Source organism: Caretta caretta, chromosome 8, assembly GCF_965140235.1.
Source record: "Caretta caretta isolate rCarCar2 chromosome 8, rCarCar1.hap1, whole genome shotgun sequence".
In the NCBI taxonomy this organism is placed as follows: Eukaryota; Metazoa; Chordata; order Testudines; family Cheloniidae; genus Caretta; species Caretta caretta.
In genome coordinates this window covers 70,846,230-70,872,758 of record NC_134213.1, presented here as the reverse complement: position 1 = coordinate 70,872,758, position 26,529 = coordinate 70,846,230, and the positions used below count along the sequence as shown (strand labels likewise).

Below are 26,529 nucleotides of genomic sequence, written 5' to 3'. Positions count from 1 at the left end.
CAGTTCATCTTGCTTAGGTTCATCTGAACTTCCCAGCCAGAGGCCATTCCTCCCCTCCAGGGGTAGGTCTTCTAGCATTCATGATGCCCCTGGGAAGGGGAAGCTTCTCCCCAGGATGAGCTCAAACCTGTGAAACTTTCCTGATAAGCAGTCCTGAAACCAGCAAGACACTTTCCTTGCAGTTCCATGTCTTCATCTGCAGAGTATGTGAACTCCTGTTCAAGGGAATGTTCATACTCCCCTAGTGTTGTCGGTAGCAGAGTATAAGTCCACTTACGCTGTTTGTATGTTTAAAGTAAGGATGGGAAAAAAATCTAAATTTTAAAAATTGCCACAAAGCAGGGGACAGGTAAAGGCTCTTTATTCAAGTGTTCCTTTGACATTCATTGTCTTCAAAGCTAGATTCATCCACAGCAAAGAGCTTAAGCATATCTATTTCCAGAGGATGCATATTGCCTGCTATGATCATGGAATGTAGTGGGCCACCTAGTTCTACAGTGGACAGCTGTTGTAAAGTGCCTGAAGCAATTTTCTGATCCATGGCACCCACCCTTGCTAGGCCAACACAGAGTGTGCTCTCTGTAACTTCTACAAAAAAAGAAAATATAATTTCAGGAAATAATTCATCTTTCATTTTCTAGAGAGCAAATTCAATCTCTTTACTGAGCAATATTTGCTTCACTGAAAGTAATGAATGTATTTTACATTTACAAAAGCATTGAGTCTCAAGATTCCAGTCTGACTTTAATCTAACGCTTTAAAGCCAAGAGTTTTTTGGCAAAATGGGATGGAACTCTGTTCTTCGAGGAGATGCAGTATTATAAGCCACTTACTAACTGTAGTTTAAAATGGGATGTGGCAAATGCACAGAAGAGGGGTGCTAGTTCCCTTCTCCAAGTGAGTCCTCCTTTCAGTCAGTGCCAGTAGCAGGATACTGGTCTAGGTGAGAAGACTACCTTCGCCCTCCTACTTCCAGACCTCAGGAGAGAGAAGTAAACTACTAAAGGAATAAGGGAAGGGAATTTGCTCTAAAATGTATATTTTGTAAATTTAAAAATCAAAACAAATTTTAATAGAAATACAAGTGAATTAAGGGGGTGTTTGTTTTAGCTCTGCTCTCAGTAACAGTACAAATGTAAAGTAGCTACCTAATATAAAGGCTTGGTAGAATTTGATTTTTTTATAACGGACATACCAATAATAGTTTATGCATTTTATCCAATTTTTACAGTTCCACAAAATTATGGGTTTTAAACTTTTTTTTGATTTATCAATTTAAAATTTGTTATGGGGAGTGTCTGATGCTGAGATTCAAAAACAAAGCTTTAACTTCACACTGTCAAAATATACACAGTAAATATTTTTAAATCAAACTAAATTCAAGCAGTATTTCTTCATCTGTAAATTGACAATGTAAATGTCAGCTTGTGTCTATTTTATCATATACATCTACCACCAAATCTAATTCTTCCAAGCCTACTTCTATCAATGGGATTAACCTGAATTTACCCTGGGGTAAATAAGAATTTGGCCAATAACTAGTGAAGTGACTTAGGTGTCTATCATATGAAAATCTTGAGGTACAATTGTCTAAGGCATTCACAGTATAGTTAAAGGGAAATGTCAATGTTAAAATATTCTAACAGTTCTAAAAACCTGTGTAAATAAACCCTCCATTCTGATCCATTCAAACAGCCTCCCCTTGTTTAATCTGATGTACCAAACGGAAAGATGAATGGTAACTATACCAGTTGAACCAGACTGAAGACCTTGACTATACCTCCAGGAACCACTAACTCCCATTCACCAGTGCTCACTGCCTGCAGTACAGCTTGGGCTTTGCCAAACACATCTTGTGATCAGCTGACTAGGGTTGAGGGTAGCCCAGTTTCACTTCAAGTCAGGAGCTGCTCTAATGAATAGGAGCTGAGCAGTAGTAGAGACTCTTCAGTAAAGGTAGAGAAAGGGGAAGCCTGGAGTACTAGCACCTGGAAACTACTATTAAATATGTACCTGGTTCTTCTCCTTGAAGCCTCCTATTTTGAACAATGGCAAGAAGCTGTTCTGCAGCTTGGTTCACAGTCATGTACCGTGGTGATTCATAAATCTTCTTTCCTCTGATGGAAAAAACTAAAGTAATAACTGCCTTGCCAAATACTATTCAACCACAGAATACTAGGTTATTGTAATTCATTCCATTATCTCTATGGCACATTTCAGCTTTAACATAACCCATATGGTTTAAGTAATCCATAGGCCGTGGGGGTGGGGGTGAATTTCAGCTCAATTGCAGTCCCTGGGCTCTCTGCACACTTGTAAAGCAGCAGGGCATAAGTGGCTGATATTTTGCTATCTTAAGATTCAAGTGAGACTGCTGGAAACTACAGCGTCTGCATTTACTTCCAACAATCATCATGTAAGCAGATAACTACAAAGCAGAAATTTCTCAAACTCTTTGGCGAGTTTGCCAATTCTGGCTACATTCAAATGAAGTTTATGAATGTGAGTCTAGGCCAAAAGTTACAGCATGTCTTGAAGCAAAAGTTTATAGACCCAATTATAAAAAGATGGTTTAGAAATGACAAACTTCTTTGAGACAGCTAAATGAACTTAGTTAAACTAATACTATTAAAAATGCTTCTGTTTGGTGTTAAGAGAATGGAATGGCAGTACTCCAGATGCAGTTTCTGGCCAGTGCACGGAGATGATTCAGAGCACTGTCTTGCTTTCAGCTGAGAGAGACTATACTGTGCAAGATTGAACAATTATAAGACTTCATTCACTGAACAACCTCTTATAGAAGGACCTAGTTAAGACAAAATGTTGTTTATTGAACACAATACCAAAATCTAGTGTGCAATTATTGCAAATTAAGGGCTCAATCCCATTGTAATCAATGGCAAAACTCTCATTTATTGCAGTGAATGCAGAACCACGCCTAAGTGCTTTACTTCATTACAAGTGAGCATCTAAGAAACAAGTGAGTGCAGTATTACTGAGAAGGAGGAAGGATCTTCAACCAGTTTTCACTAGAACATGCTGACAATATATTTATTTTCAAAATAGTGACTCACTTCATCAGGTTTTCCAGAGATTGCTCCTTTACTTTTATGTCTGCAGGATAAAAGTGATATTTATTAGGCACAAATAAAGACTTCATCTGAGATACTGTAATCTTCTCACTCATCTTAACTGTCTAAACGGCTAAGGGCTTAGTTAGTAGTTTAAATTAGCAGGTCTCTTCTGCTTTTCATACACCAATATTTTAGCTAGTGAGGGAACTACAAACACGGATTTCTAGCAAAGTAGTATCAGCTCTATTCTGAGCTTCAAATAGTAGTTATGAAGAAAAACTTTCCTTTCCTTTTATGAAGATGAAATTTTACCTGGGATTGCATTGTTCTTATTTGCACTAGAATCCATGTAAAACAGCCCTTAAAACACTTAAGTACTACAATGATGGGCACAGTTGTCATAAGATTGAAAAATCTCAAAATGATACTGTTCTAAAACATTTAAACATAGAAGTTTCTGGAAGCCAGATGTATTGCACACTTCATTCATATATTCTAGGTTCAGCTGCACCTCGGTAGTCAGAAGGTAAAGCAGCATAACTGAACAACAGCATTCACTTTAACCACCACACAGGAACCTAATTCATTAGCAGTTCCTTCCTGCTACAATTTCTGGATGTGTGTGTTTTAAATACAGAGCAACTCTGCAATTTTATGGAGACTCAGGCACCTGCATTATCTCTGACAGGCACTCAAGTTCTACAATAGGTAGCAGTGGAAATTATATACTAAAGAGTAGAATGTTTAGCTTGTACTGACTCACAATTTTTGACTTGGTGTTCAAATCATAGTGCATTACACTCAAATCTGTAGGCAGGAGACTTACATCACATCTTAAATCTGTATTCAATTTGTAAAAAAGCTGTACAAAAAAGGTAAAAGTTGGGGTATGTTTTCAGTCTTAAAATCGCTGTTCAGATTTTAGCATCAGCCTCTGCCAAGGAAATTCTGAGGAAAAGGTTTTTATAACAAGATCTGTGCATAAACTGGCATTTTATTTTTATTTTTTTAAGTTGTGGGAACTAGAGGTATAATTTATCGTAAGTTAAAGTTACGGTACTTCCAAATCACAACCATATTCTAATAGCACTGTTTCTGCATTTTGCTTTTACTCATTTGTGAAATATCCTTTAATGTAATTTGACTAAATCAATTAAAATAGACCACAACCAAGTGGTATTAAAGGAACACTTAATTTGAAATTATCAAGTTTCAAATATGACTTAAAATTAGATTTAAGTCCTATACCTGCCATGAATTCTCCCCCCTCCCCACACCCCGAACTTTGTGGTTTTGCAAAACCGCAATGTTAAAAGCAACACAAAATGAAAAACAGTGCAAAGGATTAAATGCTAACAGATGCAGAGTAAGTGAACCAAAAAAAAAAAAAAAAATCTCCCTCCTGCTTCCCTTCTTAAGTTTGTTAACTTGTAATAATAGGACTTACACTTCTGAAAACTTAAATTTAAGTTCATGTTTCTTTAAAAAGTTACCAAAAATCTGATTTTAACCACCTCTGGAAACATTCCTGTGCATTTGGAAAGTCAGCCAAATGTGCAATGACACTTGTACATTTAAATTGTTTCCAGACTAAGGTTCTTCCAATCTCCCACAGAATGCATGTTTTTACTTAAACTAGTAATTTATTAAGCACTGACAGCTCCCTCCTCAGCCCAAGAGACATACGGAAAGGCTCTCATTCTTGAAGTGGTCACAAACCAAGGGCTCGAACCTGCACGCTCTTAGGCATGTGTATAATTTTATGCAATGGGACTATTATCATGTTAGAGTTACATAGGCTTATGTGTTTCCAGCACTGGTATTTAAGATTTGGATTACAGGATAGGGCTAAATAAAAAGATCAGACAAAACAATGTGAGCTACTGAGGATGGTGCTAATTTAAAATCAGTCATCTGTTTTAAATCCTTGCTTTACAGTGTTTTTATATATTACAATGTAACCTTGTCACACTGTAAATGTCTTCAGACTAATGAATGCTATATTAGAAGATGAAAATCATTTAATTAAATACTACACATCTGGCTAATACGACATGCCTCTTTTTTAATTGTTTAGACCTTAATAGATCTTGGAAAAGATGACACTTGCTAATTACTGCAACCTGATTTGGATCTTGAACAGGAGATACACTTGTCCTTAAACTCATGCTGCATTTTAACAGCATATGCAAATCTCTGATCCTTGTTGACTTCTATTGAAGCACAGGGGTTTTTTTGGTTTCTTGACTCCTTTTTAGAAATTGCAAGCCACAATTAAACAAGATAGGGCCAGTAAAGCTATTCTAAATTCACATAAGCAATCCACAAAGGATGCAATTTTTAGTATATTTTCTTCAAACAATTAAGAACATTTTTCTTCTAAATGTATTATGTTTACCACCATAGCCTCTGGATGTTGTATAAAAAAGTGAATACAGAACAAAGACAGATATCTGTTACCTAGTAAGCACAGTGTGTGCATTCCATTCTGCTTGTTCTTCTGAATCTTGTCAAAAAAGCTTTCTGGTTTCCACGTATCCGTCCAGAAAACTACAGATACTGTTTCTCCAAAGTTGTACAACTAAAAGAAAAAAACCCACACAAGCAAAGAAGAAATTACTTAAGTGTGGATTACAAAGTTTCTATACATTAAATATTAGGAAATTAAGGTTTGACAAAACTAAAAGCGAGGAAGTCGTGAGTGTGTTAAGGAGGGAGCATCAGACTGGAACTAAGGCACCCTTATATAAAAGGGTATTTTCTCAACGATTTTGTTGCACACACAGGAAAGAATAAATTAATACCTCCTTTTAAAAAAGGTGTCCTGTTTGTCCTGTTCTCCCCTTGCTGCACTGCAGGTTGTTGGAATGGTGCATTAACAAGACTTTGTTCCAGACTTAGATACAAAGAAAAAACTAAGTTCCCTCTCTGCTATGGAATAGGAAGTTAACTACTGTTCTGTCATCCTCCAGGCAGCGATGCATGTTAGAGAATGAGTAGTGAAGCTGCCCCCTAAGGCTTGTATCCAGCTCTTTATTCTGGTCACCATTCTTCATTAACTTTCAATATTCCTTCTATACTTAAAAAGACCCAATCATGTCCTTATTCAGGAAAAATTCCCCAGTTAAGTCAAGGTAGACTAGGCCCTTTTGAAAAACTGAAGCAAAACTGTAGTAGATTATTTCCTAAATCTATAAGGAAGCAGGTAGGCAGCCTCCAATACTGCTGTAGCATCTGCACTGCCTGTGTAATGCTTCTACAAGCCTGGGGATAAATTATTCTTGTAATATTTGTATTAAAATAGTGCTCACAGGATGCGTGTGCTATATATGAAGATGCTGTCCCTGTGCAAATGAAGTTAGAATTTGAGAGACAACCAATACCATGAGGATTAGAGGACAGCGGCTACAGATATATTTTGTGTGTGGGCACATGCACCCTCATTTGTAGGCAGACACAGTGGCAATTACATTCACTTGTCCCTCAGTCTTGCCGTCATATATTGGCTGTCTTCACAGTAATGGGAAAGGTGTGCCATGGAAGATATTTGATATAGTTCTGTAGATTAGTTCCAGATGGGTATTGTAAGGGGCAGCATAAAATAGAAATATTTTCCTGAGTTGTAATTAAAGGCAGAATTTGGCCTGCAAATCTATTACTGGTGTTGATTCATACAAAGGAAATAACTCAGCTTGGCTTTAAGATCCCAGGTTGAGTTTCAGGGCTGGGAGTTGGAAAATGTATTTATGCATCTACACTAAGTTAATTTGATCCGGAAGGCAGCAGAGGCAATAAACACCAAATCCTGATCTGTTTACTGTCTCACCTCAAAAGGTAGAAACACATCTTCAAGACCCTCTCTTAGCCAGGTTGTACTCAGTGCAGGTCTAGGGTGGGACAACAAAGGTGGATTTGCAGCTCCCTGATACAGGGCCTGGCTACGTCCCTCTCCACCATGGCTACACACTCCAACTGCTCCCCTTATTTTAAATCCTACACCAAAGCAAAGGAAGGAGTGCATTCCCCCTTGTCTGCTAAAAGCAGATGAGAGAAGAACATCTCTTAACTCCCCAACTATTTCTTCTCTGCCTCCTCTTACCAGGCTCCTAGCTACAGGCGGCACACAAGACACAGTTAAATAGAGAGAGTGTGTGTGTACACGTGTACGTACGAAGAGCTCTTTTCAAGCCTGGGACAGGAGGAGGAATTCCTACCTGCTTTCTGCAGAGAAGGAGGAGCTGCACTCTGTCCTCTGCTACCCTTTCTTTAAATCTTACACAGAAGACATTATGGTGGTTCTATGCCATCTGGGGATTTCCCTCTGGCCATTTAAGCCATGAGCACAGCTCCTTTGCACTGCCAGAGCACCACGAAGTGGCCAGAGGGCACCAGAGACTCAGGTCTGCTATTTCAGCTTGGATTTTTGTGATGCTTCAAAGCAGAAACAAGTTAGTTTTCTACAGAACTGGTGCACAAGGGTTACTCATTCATTCTGATAGGAGGACAGTATGTTCAATTATTCTTGGCATATTACACAAACTATTTCCTCATTTAAATATTACACTTCAGTAACTCAAAGACATGAACCCATATTTCACATTTTATAACCATGAGGTCCTGCTGGTAAACAAGGTCTTCATGTAATTTTTAACTTTTTAAGGCCCATGTTGTAGAAATCCAACAAAAAAAAACAAAAAAAAAACCAAGTATTTTTCAATTAGCTGGACCCTTTCCATTTGGTACCAAACCATGGCCAGAGGCTATTGAAACACCGGTTGAAAGGTTTAACCCTCTCCCCAACCCCCCCCCCCCCACCTTTTTTTAATTAAATCTTATGCTCTGGACACAGACTAGCCTTTAATATTAAAGCTTAATTAGTGATCCACTTGCCTTAAAGTGTGAACTATAAATACTTTGGTAAATGAATAAATGTTCAGTTTCGTTTTATAGTTATAAAAAACACTGGCGGAAAACGGGCGAACAAAGTTAACAGGACAAGCCATTACACAATTGTATATTATCACTACTGGGTATATTCTACTTCCACATTAGAAATACCTTGTCACCTCATATGGAAGATGAGTCTGGGAGATGAGCAGCATCCAAAGATCTTGGCTATCAGATCAATTATCTCTAATAATTTGCAGTCTTCCCAATATGACTGGGATCACTGAAGGTGATCAGACAAACTAGCAGCAACCTCTAGTCATTGGTGCAGCAACCCATGGTCAGCCATGGGCCTAGCACGAATGGACTTGCTTACGGGCTGACATCTGAAACCATCAGAAGATCATTCACTACCCACGTAGGAGTAGTCTCCTCTCCTAAAGAAGGCCTGACCTGTGGTGCCACTGGTGGCCAAGTACACATGGAGCAGAAAAGCTTTTCTTTGCAGCACAGATCAAAGAAAAGGGTGGTTAGAGATTGGGTGATAACTGGGTGATGATATCTGCAATGCAGACAACCATCCCTCTACGCACTGAACGGAAACAACCAACTCACTTCACGTTACCATATGATGGCAGTACTGAGGCTAATCACTCCTTTAACCACTACCCCACTCTCCACAATGACTGCTGACCTGAACTAGGTGTGAACTAGAGACCAAGGGGGTAAAGCTTCCCACTTCCCATTACCAATTAACCCAATTCTGTTATTTCTCACAGCACTGCTTCTCAGTGAATTGTGGCAGAGACCTCTCTTTCACTAAGATGTCATTAAATGAGTACCTTATTTTGTAAGCAGTTGTCAAAACTGTACTAACTCATTAGACTTCTCTTTTATACACTATCAGTAATAGGTCTTTCATTTAAATTGAAGGTCCAAAAGATGTATATGTATCTTGGAAAAGGAAAGGAAAAAGTCTGTAAAATACTGTTAATGAATGTAAAATACTTTAGCATACTTTCAAGAAGTACTGATTCAATAAGGAGGCAATTCTTCCAGCATCAAACATTTAACACCTGTTTTTGCACCACTGGCCAGCACAGAAATTGCTTTCAGAGCAACACGAGGCACCACTGTATTATTGGGGGCACAACCATCCATGTCATTTATACCCCTGTACGAGTTAGATTTTGAGAGAAGTTTCCTTATTCTTACTGCATGTGCCTTTCTGGTGGTCCCCAAACATTTAATATTCCTTCTTAGAAATGAAGGAGAAGCAGGATAAATAGGAGAAAATTACTTTTGGCTTTCGCAATTCACTGGTATACTATCATTTTCAAAATGCTGTGCGATCGAAGAATTAATGGAGTTTATTGAGGTCCATAAATTGAGGACCTCAATAAATTACAGCTGTTGTGCATGCAAACATTTGTATATGCACAGGCACAAATTTCCCACCCACATCATACATCAGCACATACTTGGACACTACTCCTGTGGCAGAACAAGCCTACATAAGTTTGAAGAAACATGATCATTTGTAAGCAAAACTTGCTTATTTAATAAAACTAGTATTTTAACTCTCTTTCCTACACCCTGCAAAGATATGGTACTTTCTTGGTTCAAGAGGCTGATACATGAGGCTGCTGTACTATGTTATGCTATTATTTCTGCCTCTTGAAATCCAGCATAAAGCAAATGACTCACAAGAAAAGCCTTAATGCAGAGGGAGCAATAGATATTATTAAACAAACAACACTAATATCTTAAAAGGATCCTGCTCTGTGATATTCCATTTCAACCAGAAAGAAATCAAACTGAGTCTTTCCATTGACCTCACTGGACTTTTGGATCAGGACCTAGAAATCAAAATGTAAAACTTGATGTTGTTGGCACATAGCTGTAAAACCATTGCAGTTTTCATATTCATTGTGTATTTTGTACAGAACAAAACAAGTGATGATCAGACACTCTGTTCTGAGCTTTTTTAAGCAGAAACTTATAATAGCCTGAATGACATCTTCAACGAACTAATCAGACATAAAATGGCTAACACAACAATAGCCCCTTAAAGAAGGAAACAAATTCATTTCTGAGCAATCTTGATAGTGCTGTGTCCTTCATTAAACACAGCCTGGCATTTGTGGAGGAAAGGTGTCTTGTATGTGAGAGCTCAAACATCTCAAGTATCACACACTTGCATTGAACATCAGATTTATCGGATTCCTGTCTTAGGGTCCCACACACAGCTAGAATTTCGACAGAGGAAGGCACTGCATTTGGATTTAGTGGATGGATGGGCAGGCCTTTCAAATCAGCAGCAGTAGAGACAAACCAGTCTCCCTCTTCTCTAACGTTCAAAATCTTCATGGGAAGCTTACAAAAGCGGCATCTTCAGAAAAGTGAGAAACTTCATGTGCTTGTAGATGTTTGAAACAAATCTTTTCTATGATTATCTGTTACAGTACAACTACTAAAAGCCAGGAAGAGCAGCCAGGTCTCCTGACTCCCAATCCAGTGCCTGATCCGCTAGACCTGAATGCCTCCCACAAAATGCATCATAAAGCAGTGCAAACAAGGTGGTCAGTTTCCCCCCATTCTTCACGCTTTGCTTTGTTTTGTCCCAGCATAAACTGCAAATATATTTAGTGCTTTCTATTTTATTTAGATACTTAAAATGAAAGAAAAGCAAACCACTTTTTGTACCAAAGACTAGGGAGCCTGCAGTTATTTTGTACCAGTATTTTTAAACAGCGCAGTTCAGCTGTCGGGCTAAATATAAACAAGGTGGAATGAAGCATATTAGAGAGAATGGGCTATATTCTAATCTCAGTTATAGAAGTGTAAACCCACTGAAGACTTCAACCTTCAGTGGAATTACTCATTATGCACACTGGTTTAAATTAGATCAGAATCTATCCTATTGTGGTCCAGACCATAAGAAACCCTTCTTAGTGTTGTGGCCAAATAGCTAATGAACACAAAACATGAAAAAGAAGGAGCAGAGGCTAAGTAGGGAAAAGTAAACGAAAAAAACATTTTTCTTTCCCCCTCAAACACAGTAGTGTACTAAAACAAACAGCAGAGAAGATGCAATTTAATATTCAAGGCCACTATTGTACCCGCTGCAGGGAAACGAAGAAAGAAATATTTCAACATGCAAAGGTTTATTTTTGCAGCATCTTTTCCCAGAATTATTGCTGCATCAACTGTAACCATGACACTGCATTCTGTCAATTATGTACACTGTCTCCTTTCTTAAAATGTCAAAACAGCTTTAGAAGCTGTTCAGAAAATGGGTTACTCACCAGGAACATTTCAGTAGGTGAATACAAAAGCATTCTTGTTAAGTATTTTAGACCCAAATCTGCAGCTCTTACGCATGTGCAGACTCCCAGCAGGCTGTAAAGGGAATTGAACAATATGCAACCAAGGGCTACCTTTGATCTTCTTTGCTGTGTTGAGAATCATGGTTTATATGACGTATATAAGAATACGTAAGAATATACTGCAACTAATACCATTATGGAGTCTATTCCTGGGAGATGTACGTGAAGCTCAACTCACACTTAAGTCAAAAGGGCTACTCTTGGCCCCAATAATGTAAGTGGAAACAGGTCAATGGGCATTAAGAGCCACTCAGCACCTTGCATCATAGGATCTTAGTGCTTACTTGCTGGTAAACACTGCTGCAGAAAGTGATTCCCTTTCCTTCATCTTTGGTATCAGGACTTTGGCTGTGATACTACACAATGTTCATCCTTAAAAAAGGAATTTTTTGCTCTTGATACCCGATTTCCCCAGGTATTTCTCATACCAAAGGAGGCATACTGTGCTAATATCTAATAACTAGGGGCAAGGTTGGGAAGTTCAAGGGTAACCACTACAAGGAAGTTCAAGGGTAACTACAGTCCTGTCAGCAGAGGTATTAAAACAAAAAAACGAAATTTGAAGTTGCTTATGACTTTTGGCCATTTAAAATGAGCCTTAGGCTTAGACTTATCATTCACACTGTCTTGCCCAGTTTTATAAAATTGTAAGCATAGAAAATTAAAATTTTTACTTAAAATGCTGTTTCTGCATCACACACGACTGGGCTAGAATTCCTGGGAGCTGTCAATCACAGAGAATGGAGATGGGGGGAGATGGCTAACAAGTTGGAGAAAGAGCACTGAATGGGATTGTTTCTGCATCCTATGGCTGATGCTACGCAGCAGCCATGGCTTTCAACCTAGTAACTTTAGGCAAAAGAACAAAGGGAAGTCTCTCTCTCTCTAGGCTGAGATGCCTTCCCTGTTGGTGCTCAGGAAATGTCTTCCACGTGAGTAAGATGGGACTCAACATTAAGAGCCTCCTTCCATCGAGAGCATGTGAAGGATACAGGACATAATCCAAAAGGGTAAAGTCACCTTAGAGGCTCTGGAACCCTTCTTAGGCTCTTCATATATAGAAACATTAGCTCAAAATCTCTCTTCCCCCACCTCCCCTGTATTAACCTGAAACACAGTTGCCAAATTCACCCTGGTAGGTGGATGTTTCTGGGTCAGATTCAGTGGTGACAAATGGTGCTGTAAATTACACAGCACATGGAAGCAATAAAGTAGGATCACTTGCACTGAACTAGCATTTAGAGGGTGTGCAAAACAAGTGCTAACTTACACAATAAAGACTCAAGGCATTTAGTAGGAAAACGAACTGGAGACAGTAAGATATATTTGGTTACTATTTTAATGAATGAAAAATGTTTGTATTATATTTCTTCCATTTGAGGGAAGACAGATGATCGTGTGGTTAAGGCACAGAACAGAGTCAGGAAATAAGAGTTCTATTTCCCACAGGCTTCCTGTGTGACCTTTGGGCAAATCTCATAACTACTGTGTGCCTCAGTTTCCCATTTGTAAATAATACTTCCTCTACAGGACATGAATGTTGTGAGGTTTATTCATTCCTCACAAAGTGCTTAGATACTATAGAAGTGAACACCACAGTTCTGTATTTGTATTTTTCAGTTACAAAATACCAGTGATTGGTTAAAATGTAAATCTACTTCACACTGTAGTTACATTTGTAAATGTTAATTAGGTAGCTAGTAATTGAAAATTATCAGTGTAATGAGTTACTGAGGGATCAAAGGAGATAGACGTTTATTCAGATCTAAATGAGGCTGTTCTGAAGGCTGAATGGATTTACCTTGCAAAAGGGCCAGGACATGAGGCATTTTTCCTTGCTACCTTTTAAAAAAATGCTTATGGACTTGACAATGTTGTTTACCCAGAGCTGAGCAGCTCTTCTTACTCTAGCTGTCAGTCATGTTAGTCAGTACACTCCCACCAAAAAGAGAGAGATGAATAGCACTAATTGGAAGGATGAAGGCTGAGGGCTTAAGCAGCTCTACTGAAGCTCCTAAACTAGGGAAGAGAGGTTATGCAAAAGGACCAGTTTGAGCCATGACTTACAGAAAGGCCTTTGGTAGCATAGCAAGGGCATGCAAGGAAAACTACAGTAACATACTGCAGACAGCCTAGGTCTGGACTACTTCCCAGGTACTGGCTCTTTAGAGCTGTTTCTTGAGGCACACCAGGGCATTCATTTAGTTTTGGTCCTATGAACAGGGAAAGAATGTCCCTTTCAAATGTATGGGGATTATAAATTTAGGGTGGTGCACGAAGTGTGCACACAAGGCCAATTTTCAGCTAATTAATGGGAACAGTAATTGGATGTGGTTGCCAAAAGCAATACTGATAAAACTAGAGCAATTTGCTTATGGTTTTTTTTCCCTCCATCTATTCCAAGCCTCTCACCCTTAGTTGGTTCCTTCCCTTCTTCTTCTGTTCTCTCTCCCCCTACTCTCTGGCTTTCGTTAGTCAACCTCTCCCCTACTGTCCCCCCTCTTTGTAGGTCCCAGTTTTTATATCTGTCCCCACAACTTGTCCCCTGCCTCACAGTTCAGTGCTACAGCAGCTTTTTATTACGGCATTCGGGGGAGGGGAAAATTACAAGCCATTTTTGCCCCAGCAGTTGGCCTAAGAGTGAAAAACTGAAGCCTGTAGAAGACAGCAAAGGACTCCTCCCTTCCTTCTACCTACAGGCTACATGGACTAGAGCAGTGGTTCTCAACCAGGGGCCGCAAGCAGGTTTCAGGTGGTCCACCAAGCAGGGCCAGTGTTAGACTCACTGGGGCTCAGGGCAGAAAGCTGAAATCCCACTGTATGGGGATGAAGCCCAGATCCCTGCCACCCGGGGCTGAAGCCGAAGCCTGAGCAACTTAGCTGCATGGGGCTCCGGGCAACTGCCCTGCTTGCTACACCCTAATGCTGGCCCTGGCTTTTATATGCAGAAAACCAGTTGCTGAGGCACAGGGGGGCCGTGGACTTTTTACAGCATGTTGGGGGGGGCCTCAGAAAGAAAAAGGCTGAGAACCCGTGGTGTAGACTCACGGGAATAAATGGGGCTGAGGCCATGCCTCTTTCCCCAAGTAGGTGAGCAGGGGAAGAGCTGAAATCACAGGTTCCCAACACCACCAGGAGTACAGCTTAGCTGCTCGGGCAAAAGGCTGCAGTGCTCCAGCAGATACCAACAGAAGTGCTATGTGAGGGCTTTGGACTGCATTCCTGTGGGGCTACCCCCCCGCCCCAGGCTCCCTGGCAGGATCATTCCACATGAACAGACACAGAACTGCAGGGCCTTTAGAATGGTGCTTAGTGCCAGCAACTGTGATGCTACTTAACAAATACCACTGAGACCATCCAAATTACAGTCAGAGTCCAGAGGGCAATGGAGAAATGAGCCCAGCGGTACCAGGTTTAAGTGACAATTCACATCCAAGGCACTTTCCCACCCATCTTGTTTGTCTCATTTTGGAAAAATAAAAAGGAACATTCTCCAAATCTTGAACAAAAGCCTGATACTACAACCAGTATGGCAGAGAACAAACAGGGTGGAGAGATGGGCACAGGAGGGATCTAGAGGCTTTGGCACAATGTGACTAGTGCTTACAGCTGTCTTTCAATCTGCCTAACTGACCCAGCTCTCAAAAAAGCTCCAGCCAACGGTATCAAAAACTGCAGCGAAAGAGCTTTTCAGAAGCTCAGCATTAAAGGATTTTTTTTTTTTAAAAAAAAGGGGGAGATCTTGCCCCTTTAATGTGATATGAACCAATGCAATAGCTTCTTTAACATTTTTATCACATGCAGTCTCTAATCTGTTACCACAGTGATTCTCCATACCAGCAGCGCAGATCTGGACTGCACGGAAAAGATGTTTTCAGAGTGGAGGCATGTTTTTCCTTCCAAAATATTTTACTTTTAATGAGCTTTTGTAAAATAGCAAAAATTACATTTCTGCTTCTTCAGTCCCAGAAACAGTAAGTCCAACCCTAGCTCATGCTGTGATCTGTAGTTTGTAGCTTATGGCAGCATCTTTATAGAAATCAGTACACAAAAAGTGATGTATAGTAGCAGAATGCTTTCTCCACTGACTTACTCTGTGCAGTAAGAATATGCAATTAACTGCATGTTATGCTTCACAGAAAGAACTGAACATTGGTCTGATCTTATAAGAGACGCATTCTTTTGTGAGCAGCTTGAGCAGTAACTGCATTTCACCCAGACAGAGTCTAATCAGCAGCTACAGCTCATTGTTCTGAAAACCATAAGTACAATCTATAAAGGTGTTTCCTGTTTTTCACTAGTAGAGTAAGACATTTTGTATCAAGATCAGAATAAAAGGAAAAAAAAACAAACCTGTTCTGTGGTCATGTATGTATAAGAGGAATCCCCGCCATACTAAAAAGTAACAAAATGCTTCAAAAAAGCAGCTGCTCCTAAAACAAATGAAATTAATTCATGACAGGAGACAATTATGAAAATAAAGAAGTGGAGGGTATTAAGGGATGATGGAAGTAACAGCCACAACTTTTAATAAATGAGAGGTGCCTTGTCTGCTTTGATCTCCCTTCATTATTTGTTTGCTCCCTCAAAGAACACTGAAGATTTAAACATTCAGCTGGTTACGATCCTGTAATATAACATGATCATGATTTCCCAAAGTGCTTTTTACAAGAATGGGAATATGTTGATTTACGAGAGAGAAGCACCTCCCAGGTTAGGAAGGAAAAAGACTATTGCCAGGGTGAATAACTCCATGTTTCTGTCATGGTAGGTTCCCCCAGCATTGGATAAAGAAAGTAAAGACAACTCTAGAGACATGCATATGTGGTCTACAGCATGGATTGTTTTAAGGGCAGTCCCTGATTAGAAATTGCCTCTCTGTAGCAGCATTAGATGCTCTCCCTGTACAACCGCTACAAGGTAGGACAAACTTTCAGAAACACTATAGATTTTTAATATAGACACCTGCACTGTCAGATGTCTATATTTTCCTTTTATTCTGTCAGAGTTTGGATTGGAGGGTGAGACCTTCAGTTTCTCTCCTCATGGCACAGAAAGCAAGACCATCCCATGCTAACGAGTAGTAGGAATCCATTGCCAGCTCTTGACTATAGAAGCAGGCTGTGCACCATAATAAAGCAGATAGGGTAAGGAACCAACCCCTGTGCTACCCTACCCATAAAAGTGCAGCCATGCGACACCTGCCACCGTCTACTGCCTATGTAGATTGTAACACCAAAAGTCTACTTCCTCCCTAAAAGATAATATGATCTCTCCTTTCAGCAACAGACAGGTGTTGTGAGAAAGAACTCATGGGGAGAATTATCACATTGCGAAGGTCACGGGTTGCGTTCCCTGTGGGCACACTACAATTAACATTCACATTTTAAGAATGGTGCTGTTGAACTAGCAGTTAAGTATGAGAGCACACGGGGCTCAGACATTTCTACCACTGTGAATATGTGTACAACGGAGCTGGAGGTATAATTTCCAAGTCAGGTAGGCATACCCATGCTTTGATTGAGTCAGTGCACTAAAAACAGCAGTGTAGCCATGGCTGTGGTGGCACAGGGACGGGTTAGCCACCTTCAGTACATACCTCGCGTTTCAGATGGGATTGCATTTGGAATGGCAAGCCTGTCCCACTCCCTGTGCAGCCACAGCTACACTGCTATTTTTCAGCACACTAGCTCAATCAAAGCGATCATGGGTACGTCTCCCTGGCTTGGAAATTACTCCTCCAGGGCCAGTGTAGATTCACCCTGTGGCATAGAAGTCTGCTCAGAGCTGAAGCCTACGCCATATCTACAACCGGTACAGATATGCTGTTGCTGGCAACTACTCAAGTAAGGCTGCTAGTATTTCTGGTATAACTTTGGAGGTATCAGTTATTTCTGTTAAAAACAGGCAGCTCTCCCTTCCTTAGGCTAGAAAGGACTTCTTCCTTCTGAGATGGAATTGCCCTGGACATGCATCTCATCGCTTATTTACACCCTGATCCTCAAATTGGCTCCTCACAAGCAGCCCCCTATGTTCACATACAACCTCACTTACTCTTCACAGGGGCCTACACATGTGCAGGCCTTCAATGATAAGTTCCTTGGGGACAGAGTAGGGGAAGGGCTGAGCACACTGCCAATGCTCATCATTAACAAGAGTAACGGAGGGGAAAGTTGCAGATAGCTAATATATGTATGATTAGTGATGATACATGTTAGTCTAGCATTTTTCCTGTATGAAAAGCAGAGCGTTTTCTGGACATCTATGAAAGGAAACCGCCTAGTATTAGCTCGCTGGACACCAATTAGATCATCACTGCCTTAACTTTGTGAGAAGTAGAAAAACCAGACCTATAGTAGTTACATGGCTTGAAAGCTGTTTATATTGGACACTAAATTATCCCACAATTGAGTCAGGGAGTTCCTGTGAGTTTTCCAGCCAACCAGCAACCATTTTCCCTATATTCATAAAATAAAAATATTCCAGCTTTTGCCTTGAGTAGAATTATTTTCTTTTCTTCCCTTGAAACTATGTAGCTGCCAGCAGTTGATTCTCTGATTGGGGAAACTGGGACAGGGACAGGAGCAAGGAGGGGAACATAAGGAAGATTTTACAAAACAGGCAGAGCAGACTATGACAGAAATTTAAAAATATTAAAGAAAATAGGTCTCTACTTTTATGAGCTTCCAAGGCCCAAAATAACCAATTTATGGGACATGCAATAGGCTAATATCTTTTTTTAAAAAAAAATTCAAGGTATGTGGCTCTCATCCTTGCATTCCTCTGATAAAACAAAAAATCAAAGATCCCTTAGCTGTTGGCAGACATGTAGGAAGATTAAAGAGGTGAGGATCAACTCAGGAGGGAAGGGATGTGTCTGATGCTAAATTTTTGACATCACTTTACATCTGGGTTTGGGATAACACACGGAATCATGTATGTACCCATTTTATTTCCATTGATGGTATATTTCTCAAGGAGATAACTTTCTCTCACCAGATGATCACCAGTAGGAACAGTAAGCTAACAGGGCAAAACAATCATCATACACACACAATGCTTTACATATGAAATACATAGAAAATACTGCCTAGTTTTTTCGTGGGGGAGAGAAACCAGAATTGTCACCCATTTACTCACACATACATCAATACAAATAGGCATTTTGCCTCCCAAATGTTAAGTTACATAACGATAAATGCATGGAACACTCTGAAAAGGAAATGTTAACATATTCTGAGAACTGGCCAGAATTTCTACAGCTGTCTTCCTTAAAAGTTTAGATTGCTTCATGCAGCCCTTCCATAATGTCAGAGCGGTAGAGATTGCTGATTCGAACATTAAAAAATTGTAGAACAGTACGTACAAGAGTTACCTGTAAACCGCAGCAGCCCACTGCATTCACTATGGAAGCATTATGAATAACCCTATATGAAATCCCAAGCTTTACTGCACGCAAAACAAGATCACTGTGTGTTGTGGCCCTGTGGTAAGGAAGAAATGGGTTAGATTGACAAAATACACTGACTGAGCATAACCATCAACATAGTTTGTTTTGAAAGTAAAATTAAAATGCTTCATGAGTAAAGCTATGCAGCATGCCAAGAGTGGTAGTAAGGGCTTTACTCTGACTTTATCATAACAATAAGTAGCAAAAAAAGGGCTAGAAAGCACAGGGACCCACATGAATTTCACAGCTCTCAGTTGCTTTTTCAAAGTTAAAACTGCAACAGTAGCATATTTATTACTTTTTAAAGTAACTTTTGGTAGCAACTTAAAGAGGACAGTTCCATTTGTCCTTTGTCTTTTGCAGGTGTCTGCTGGATGTCTGTTGAATAGCAAATGTCAGCTAAGCTTAGCACGGAGAACTTGGGCATGCCTCCAGTATTCCTATAATTACTATGCAACCAGGCCATCTCACATTTGCACTGAAAGCCTGTGAAAACATGCTCGAAAGACAGAACTACACAGTATACAGAACGTTTTAAAGATTTATACATATTGTATACACATGTATACAGTAGCTATATATTAACCTTGGAAAAGCCAAGCCTGGCTTTTAGAACTATTGTCTTTCATATATTTAAGTACTGAAATCCACAAGACTCGGGGAAAATGCTTTGGGATATATAAACAACATGCAAATTCGTTCCAAAAGTAAATAGGAGCAATCCCCTTTGAAACTTACCACAAGCTGAATTTGGCTCAATATACCCATCAGTCAACATGCACCCTGCATCTTCACACTTGGACAAAACTCTCAGTCAGGTTAATGGGAACTTTGCCCAGAGGAAGAATTGCAGGCTTGAGTTCCAAATATGATCAGCGTCAGAAGCACAAATAGATCCAAGTTAGTCTTATTTTTAAATTGCAACAATTTAAAATAAATTAATTTTTATTTCAAATGGTACATGTGCATGTTAAGATGTTAAAGTAGTACTGTACTCTCCACATTACATGTGAAATGTTGCAATGCATTTAAATAAGAAAGCTGTCAAATCTGAACAACTGCTTCAGCTGTCTCCTTTTCTCCTAAGATACCTCAGCCAGTGCTGCCCATTCCATAAAGTGAAACAGGGAAAGTACTAGTATCTGGCTGAGCTGACTAATTACATAGGAGGGTTGTTTTAGCCCTGACATCCTCTGTCGTTCAAGCTGAATTCTCATGGAGTTCTCTCAATCTCTGGCCTGACCATTTCCCAACCTTAGTGCATTTCTGTTATGCAACTAGTTGGCCAGCTCAAGTGCACAGATACAGACACAGAAATGTGGCAGCAGTTGGTGGGGGTGGGACGAAGTGTCAGTTTTTTAAAAATATGATAAAGGCTCATTCATCTACAGCAGATTAACTAGTAGAGTCTGAATTATGGGAAGTCATGAAGTACTGCTCGAGATAGACTGCAACACCTAGGAGAACAGCAGTAAGGTAATCCTAGACTTAGAATAGTTCCCTCATTAACTGCAAAACTCTCTCCTATTAACCCCCCCCCATCCCCTTCCATGAGCAAAGGAGACCCAAGCACATCTGCTGAGGGAGAGCAGAGGGCTGGCTCTTCAGCCTCATCCCCATCTCTCCAGATCCATGGCATAAGGGCTCTGGAGACTTTGTGGGTCTGCTAATAGTTGAATCAGGGGAACAGCTGGCTTTATTTACTGAAATCTGCTCCAATCAGCATCTGCTCCCACTTGGCTCCTCTACAAGGGTTGCAGCACAGCTGCAGGCAGTGTACTCACATATGGAGACTCAGCCAATTGCAGCAGAGGGCCTGAGGGAGTCAGCCCTCTGTGCCCTTGTCTACGCTACCACTTTCCACACACTGCGAAGATGCTACTGGTGCTAGACCAGGCAGTAGCAATTATGGAAGCACTTGCATAAACTGGATGCAGGTGGGCATTTATTTCAGTCACCACATTGTTTGACATGGTGCTAAAAGTTGCCTGGTTTACATTAACACATTCTACCAATATTGCAGACACAACTGCAAATGGACGGGAAAAGAACTGAAAAATTCCAGGGTAGCTGCACCTTGTGTTGTGCCTTTGTATCAGCAGGATGGGACATCCCTTACCTGTGGGGCTGAAAGGCCACCGACCTCCTTTCTGCACTAGCTAAACCTCTCCTTCTTGAGGAGATTACTTGAAAACTCTGAGGTCAACTTTTGGAGTGTCCTGGCTCCTATGTCACCCTCACACAGGGTTTTCCACAGGATAGGACAATCCTGCCCTTTGTTACTAGGAGCAACCAGTCAATCACCTCAGAGATTCCAGGGAGCAGGTGTGCTTGGAGTAATTAGGAAAAAAATAAAGACATCTGAAACGGGGTGCATTAAACTTCAGAACACTGTTCTTCAGTAAGTTGCCCTCAACCCTCCTGAGAGTCCAAACGCTGATTGACTGAAATACACACCATGGACTCTTTTAGCCTGCTTATAAATGGTTAATGTCTGTCGTGGGCTTTACGAATTTTATATCTACTGCTAAAAATTAATCCATACTTCCCTCAGATTAAGCATCAAAAAATGACATATTAATAGACTGAAAGAATAAGCGCGAGAGCCTTAGTTTCACTTCTTGTTTGCTACGTTTCCCCCACCTCCAACTGATTTGGCCAAGTTTAGATGACCACTCTAGAGGGAAAGTTTCTATAAGGAACACAAACAAATTTTTGAACTCAGGTGCCTAAATTAAACCACAAAATCCATTATGAGGCTCTTAAGTGACCCGTTTTTCAGAGATGCTGAGAACTGGCAGCTCCCATTGATAGTAGCAGTTCTGGGTGCTCAACCTCTCCGAACAGCAAGCCACTTTTCGGTGAGGGAGGGGAGCGCTTAGCTTTAGAGATCCAACTTTGAAAACTGTGGCCATATAATACACTGCACAATGCTCTAGATCATCACCACCACCAATTAACTTCAAAGCTGCCTGGAGTTAGATTTTAGGGTCCTGGTTCTCCAACATGATTTTTGCAGGGGGACCCTTATATCCTCCCTTATGGAGACCCACTGAAGTCAGTGGAGCTCCACACAGGCATCAGAGTCTGTCCACATGGACCTGACTTCAGAATTGGGGCCTAAAAGCCTACACATTTAGACCACATAAATAAAAGTTTTAGAAAATTCTTTATACTTTTTCGAGATAGAGCACTATGTTATAATAAAAGCATGCGTTTCTAGTCATTAAAAACATTGGTATACACATTGCAGAAGCAGGCCTGGTGACCCCCATGCAAACTCCAACTACTTTTTGATGGACACAGTCGTTATATGGCCTGTATGCCTAAACTTATTTCTGGATCAAAGCAAGAGGGTATAGGTACTGCACCTTAACTTAAACCTGGATTCTAATGGCAATGCACACTACAAGTATAATTACTTTAATATTTCTAAATAGCCAGCATCACCTGCAGCTACTGTAATAAAAAAAAATGTCTCAATGTTTCCCCAGAGTCTGTAGTACATAAGTTATTCCTCTCCTTTATAACATCTTGCCCCTCCCCCCAATGTACCCACCCACCAAACTGTTCTCAGTGATTTAATTTTCCTTGTGCCTCTTAAAGCTGTGATACATAGTCTTGGATCACCAGCTGGAGACAAAGAGCTCTTCTGTATGGCTTGACATTACAGATTGATGATGCTTGATTACATAGGCAGAAAGACATCCTTCTAGAGAAAGAAAAAGGCTATAGCTTCTAGCAGCAATAAGAAACAGAAATAGGAAGCTTAATAAACAAAACTGACAAGACATTTATAATGGCTCAGCCATCCTTAAAGACTAGACTAGATAATACCATAAGCATGTGCAACCAACACCCAGCATTCATTTAAAAAGCAACTGAAAATACAAAGCATGGTTTATAACTACAAAGCATGAATAATACATAATCAAGAAACGCACCATACTTTGTAACAGCCTAGCACTTCTTCTGCTAAGCTGATAAAATCTAAAACAAATTTTTTTTATGAAGTGCAGCTTGGATAATGGCAATTAATTGTACAGTTGTTGCTTGACTTTTGAAGGGAAGATTTATATATCTATGTGAGTGCCTGTGGGTCTGAGTTCCTATCTGATAAGGATGTTTTGCAAGCTGTTTGGGTGCGAGAACTGCAAAACAAGACTGAGAATAAAATGTGAACTACTTATTTACATTTGTATCAAATTCAAATGTAGCCAGTTGTGCAAGAAAAAGAATGGGGGACTCTCCTACCATTATGAAAATGGAATGTTTCTTTTTCCCACTAAGAAAATTATGGTAACATGAGAGAACTCCCATTTGTTAAGAGCTAGAAGTAGCCAAATGACAAAGCCAGAAGAATAATTAAAATATTGCCTTTTCTTACCCAAATGGATCACCAACTACGAGAAAAGCAACATCACAGAGATCAGCATCTTTTAAAATATTATCCGCTTCTTGTTCCACTGTTTCTCTGTCAGCCAGAATCAATTCTCTCCCATAGAACTCCTCCTAGAGATAAAGAAAAACATCAAAATGAGACAGCTGGTGATGACTTCCATTTGTCTTAGTCTGTCTTCTGCGGCATCCAACCAGATATAGATTAGACATTTGCTAAAACTGTGCTATGGCCTAGTTTTTTTATATCATGTTGTAATTAACCAGTCTTGAAACCATTCTTTATTAGTATCCCCAGGGAAATGTGACTCCAACAGCTGATGCTTGGTTTCTTTGCACCTCAGATTCACCCTCCAATTCTGGTTCTGCATGCTGAATACCTTTCCATGCATGTTGATAACACATTTAGCCTCTGATCCTTCAAACACTTACCGTTAAACAGAAGAGCAATCCCACTGAAGTCAATGGGACTACACATGTTCTTTAAATTAAGCCTCACATATGAACCATGAGACTTGGTTCCTTTGTAGAATGTTTAGTGATTATTTTCCACATCTGTACATTCTCATAACTCAAGTTTCATCATGCTATGTAAGTACTATTGTTACATAGACAGCAAGCTTCTTCAGGGCAGGGACATGTCATGTCTTTCTGTTCTGTAAGCCACCTAGCACATTTTTGGGAGCTATAGAAATCATAATTGTTTAGCCAACTGAGGTCAGGAAGGTCTGACTTTACAGAAAATGTGACATCAATTCCAGCTCTGCTCTCCACACACAAAGGATAGTGTATAAAACAAAAAGAACCAGCATAACAGTGAGCACAGCATAAAGGAGTAACAAAGGATGGTCCTGTGGTTAGGGCAGTAGCCTTGGATCTGGTAGTTCTAGGTGCAATACCCTGCTCTGCCACAGACCTATGATGTGACCTTGGGCAAATCACTTAGGGTGAGACCCACAAAGGTACTTAGGCACCCAAGACCAATATTTAGGTGCCACTGACATTCACAAAGTTATTGCTCAGCTGGTGTGTAAAGTCCCCGCTGGTAGGCCTCTGCAGAGCCACTTATATTTTTATGCTGCCACATAGCTAATTAGCAGCTCGGAACCCTAGCTCATGCCTAAACCCCAGCAGGAAACTCAACCTTAGCATTCCACTCCTATCTTTCCAGTTGGGCCTGACAGCACATCTACCAGGTCAGGGCCTTGTACAAGTGAAGACTGGGTATTTTTCCAGTGAGTGTGTGTGTGTCTCCCAGAATAGTCAATAGCTCAGTTATAAGGGCACTCATTTGGGATGGGGGAGACCCAGGATGGGGGATGTTTTCAAATCCCTGCTCTGCCCGATTTGGAGCAGGGGCTTGATTTTACCCCAGATCCCCACATCCTGTGAGGCCCTACATGTCAAGAATATGGGATGGTTTTAGCAATCCATTGCAGGCCAGAGTCCTCATCTCTAGACAGCCTTCTGATTCCCTGTATTGCTGCTCACATGTGATTGCCCTCCAAACCATTAAGCAGCCAGTTTCCACCTACTTTTAACTTGGTCAGCAATGTCCTAAGGGTCACCCTTTTTCATTTGGCCGGGAACCAGCCAATGGGAGCTGGGGGAGGGAGGGGTGCCTAAGGTGTGTGCGTATGCAGGGGGTGGGGGTGTACATGCGGGGGGCGGGGGAGAATATGCGCAGGCTAGGTGGGGTGCCTGTGGGCGACAGCTGCGCAGAGCTGCTTGCGTGTCTTCAGAGCTGGACCTGCTGCTGGCTGCTTCCGGGGCGCAGCGCGGTCCACGGTGCCAGGACAAGCAGGAAGCCTGCCTTAGCGTCCCCTCTGTGCCACTGACCGGGAGCCACCTGAGGTAAGTCTGTGCCCCAACTCCAAGCCCCAATCCCCTGCAGCAGCCCTGAGCACCCCCACAATCCAGAACCCTTTTCTGCACCCAAACCCCTCATCCCCAACCCCACTCAAGTTTGCACCCCCAGCCCAGAGCCCTGACCCCCTCCCGCAATCCGACCCCATGCCCCAGCCCAGAGCCCCTTCCCACACCCTGAACCACTCATTCCTGGCCCCACCTCACAGCCCTCACCCCTACCCTCTGCCCTAAGCCCCTCCCACACTCCAAACCCCTCATCCCCAGCTCCGTTGGGTCATGGGCATCAACAATTTTCTTCAACTGGGTCGCCAAAAAAAAAAGTTTGAAAACCACTGTACTAAGGATCTTTCAGCATGCACCAGCAGGGTCCACACAGGCCAGTTATCGTGTGACACACCAATGTGCACTCAAATTTACACTTCTCTGGTACTGACTAAAGCACCAGGTGAAAGTTCCAGTTAAACAATGAAATGTTTAAGCATTTCTAAACTGATATTTTTCTAACTTTCTGTTCTATGAAAAATGTTGATATTTGGACTTTGTCACAATTTGGGATGAAAACAAATGTTGAAATATTGGAATTTCCTGTGGATTAACGAACTATGGAAGGAAGTTACTCATATAAAGTGCATGCTGGTTTGTCAGGATCATATTTACACTCACAAAGATGCTTTACTATTCTTTCTTCTGATGAGTTGCATTATTATTTTTCCTGGTACTGTTACTGATCCACCATTCCCGCATCCCCCTTAATATCTTTTTTGAAATAACAGAGTAAAGACTTTCAATTCAGTGGCACGTAAACCTACCAGTGCTTCCTTCCCTACAGTTAGGACCGACGTGTAGGCCTCCAGGTATACTCTGCGGCAGTGCTTTACAACCTCCAGTCCTTTCACGGTAATATCTTTGGCATCTCCCAGCCCTAGTCCAATCAGGTAAAGCATTTTAATTCCTGGAGTGGAACAGACGCCAGTTCCTGAGTGTGACCTACCACAAGAAGGGAACAGGTGTCAGCGGGAGGGATGGATACCCGGGTGGCTCCGCAGGGGAGCACTGCAGGGAGACTCTTCCCCTGCAGAGCTCCGGATCAGCGGGGGCGCTGGGCAGACATCAGGCCCAGTCCCCTCTAGGGGGTCACCGGGCCGTTTGATGTCCCTCCACCATGTGGACCTCGGGCACAAAGCAGCCCCCGCCCCGCAGCTTTCCCCTGTACCATCCCCTCCCTCCGCGCCCCGGGCCGCCGCCCAGGCTCTACCAGCGGCACGCGGAGCAGCCTAGGCTAGCCCCGGAGCGCGCTGGGCCTGGCTGGCTCCGTACAGGGGACACCGAGCTCGGAGCGGGGGCGGTCCCCGCCTGACTCACGGGCCAAGAACCTCCCCGCATCGGCGCTGGCGCCTTGCAGCACGCGGCTCCCCCCGGCTCCCAGCCGTAAAGCCCGCCTCGCTTTGCGGCGCTTTACGAC

At 41.4% G+C, this 26,529-nt stretch overlaps 1 protein-coding gene across 3 annotated transcripts; it reads right to left on the bottom strand.

The window, feature by feature from the left end:
• Positions 1-344: 344 nt before the first annotated feature.
• Positions 345-26,526, bottom strand: DPH5 (diphthamide biosynthesis 5). 3 transcript variants are annotated; one of them, XM_048862247.2, is made up of 8 exons: positions 26,430-26,526; positions 25,877-26,054; positions 23,188-23,312; positions 18,717-18,834; positions 5,535-5,655; positions 3,075-3,114; positions 2,014-2,117; positions 345-588 (listed from the first exon to the last, which is right to left on the bottom strand). In XM_048862247.2, exons 2-8 carry the CDS (start codon positions 26,009-26,011, stop codon positions 365-367), a joined length of 867 nt encoding a protein of 288 aa, XP_048718204.2. In that variant the 5' UTR covers positions 26,012-26,054; positions 26,430-26,526; the 3' UTR covers positions 345-364. The 3 variants fall into 3 exon arrangements, with proteins under 3 accessions (XP_048718204.2, XP_048718201.2, XP_048718203.2); XM_048862244.2 differs by having other exon boundaries at positions 26,323-26,453; XM_048862246.2 differs by having other exon boundaries at positions 18,726-18,834; positions 26,323-26,451.
• Between the last annotated feature and the right edge of the window lie 3 nt (positions 26,527-26,529).

Bases quoted from the DNA above. Each gene is read 5' to 3' on its own strand.
- DPH5 (XM_048862244.2), bottom strand. From the start codon at position 26,450: ATGCGGGGAGGTTCTTGGCCCGTGAGTCAGGCGGGGACCGCCCCCGCT. The intron at 2,118-3,074 runs GTGAGTCACTAT...TTTTTCCATCAG, and splicing joins TCTCTGGAAAACCTGATGAA to AGGAAAGAAGATTTATGAAT. The intron at 589-2,013 runs GTACATATTTAA...CTTTTTTTGTAG, and splicing joins GCTTCAAGGAGAAGAACCAG to AAGTTACAGAGAGCACACTC.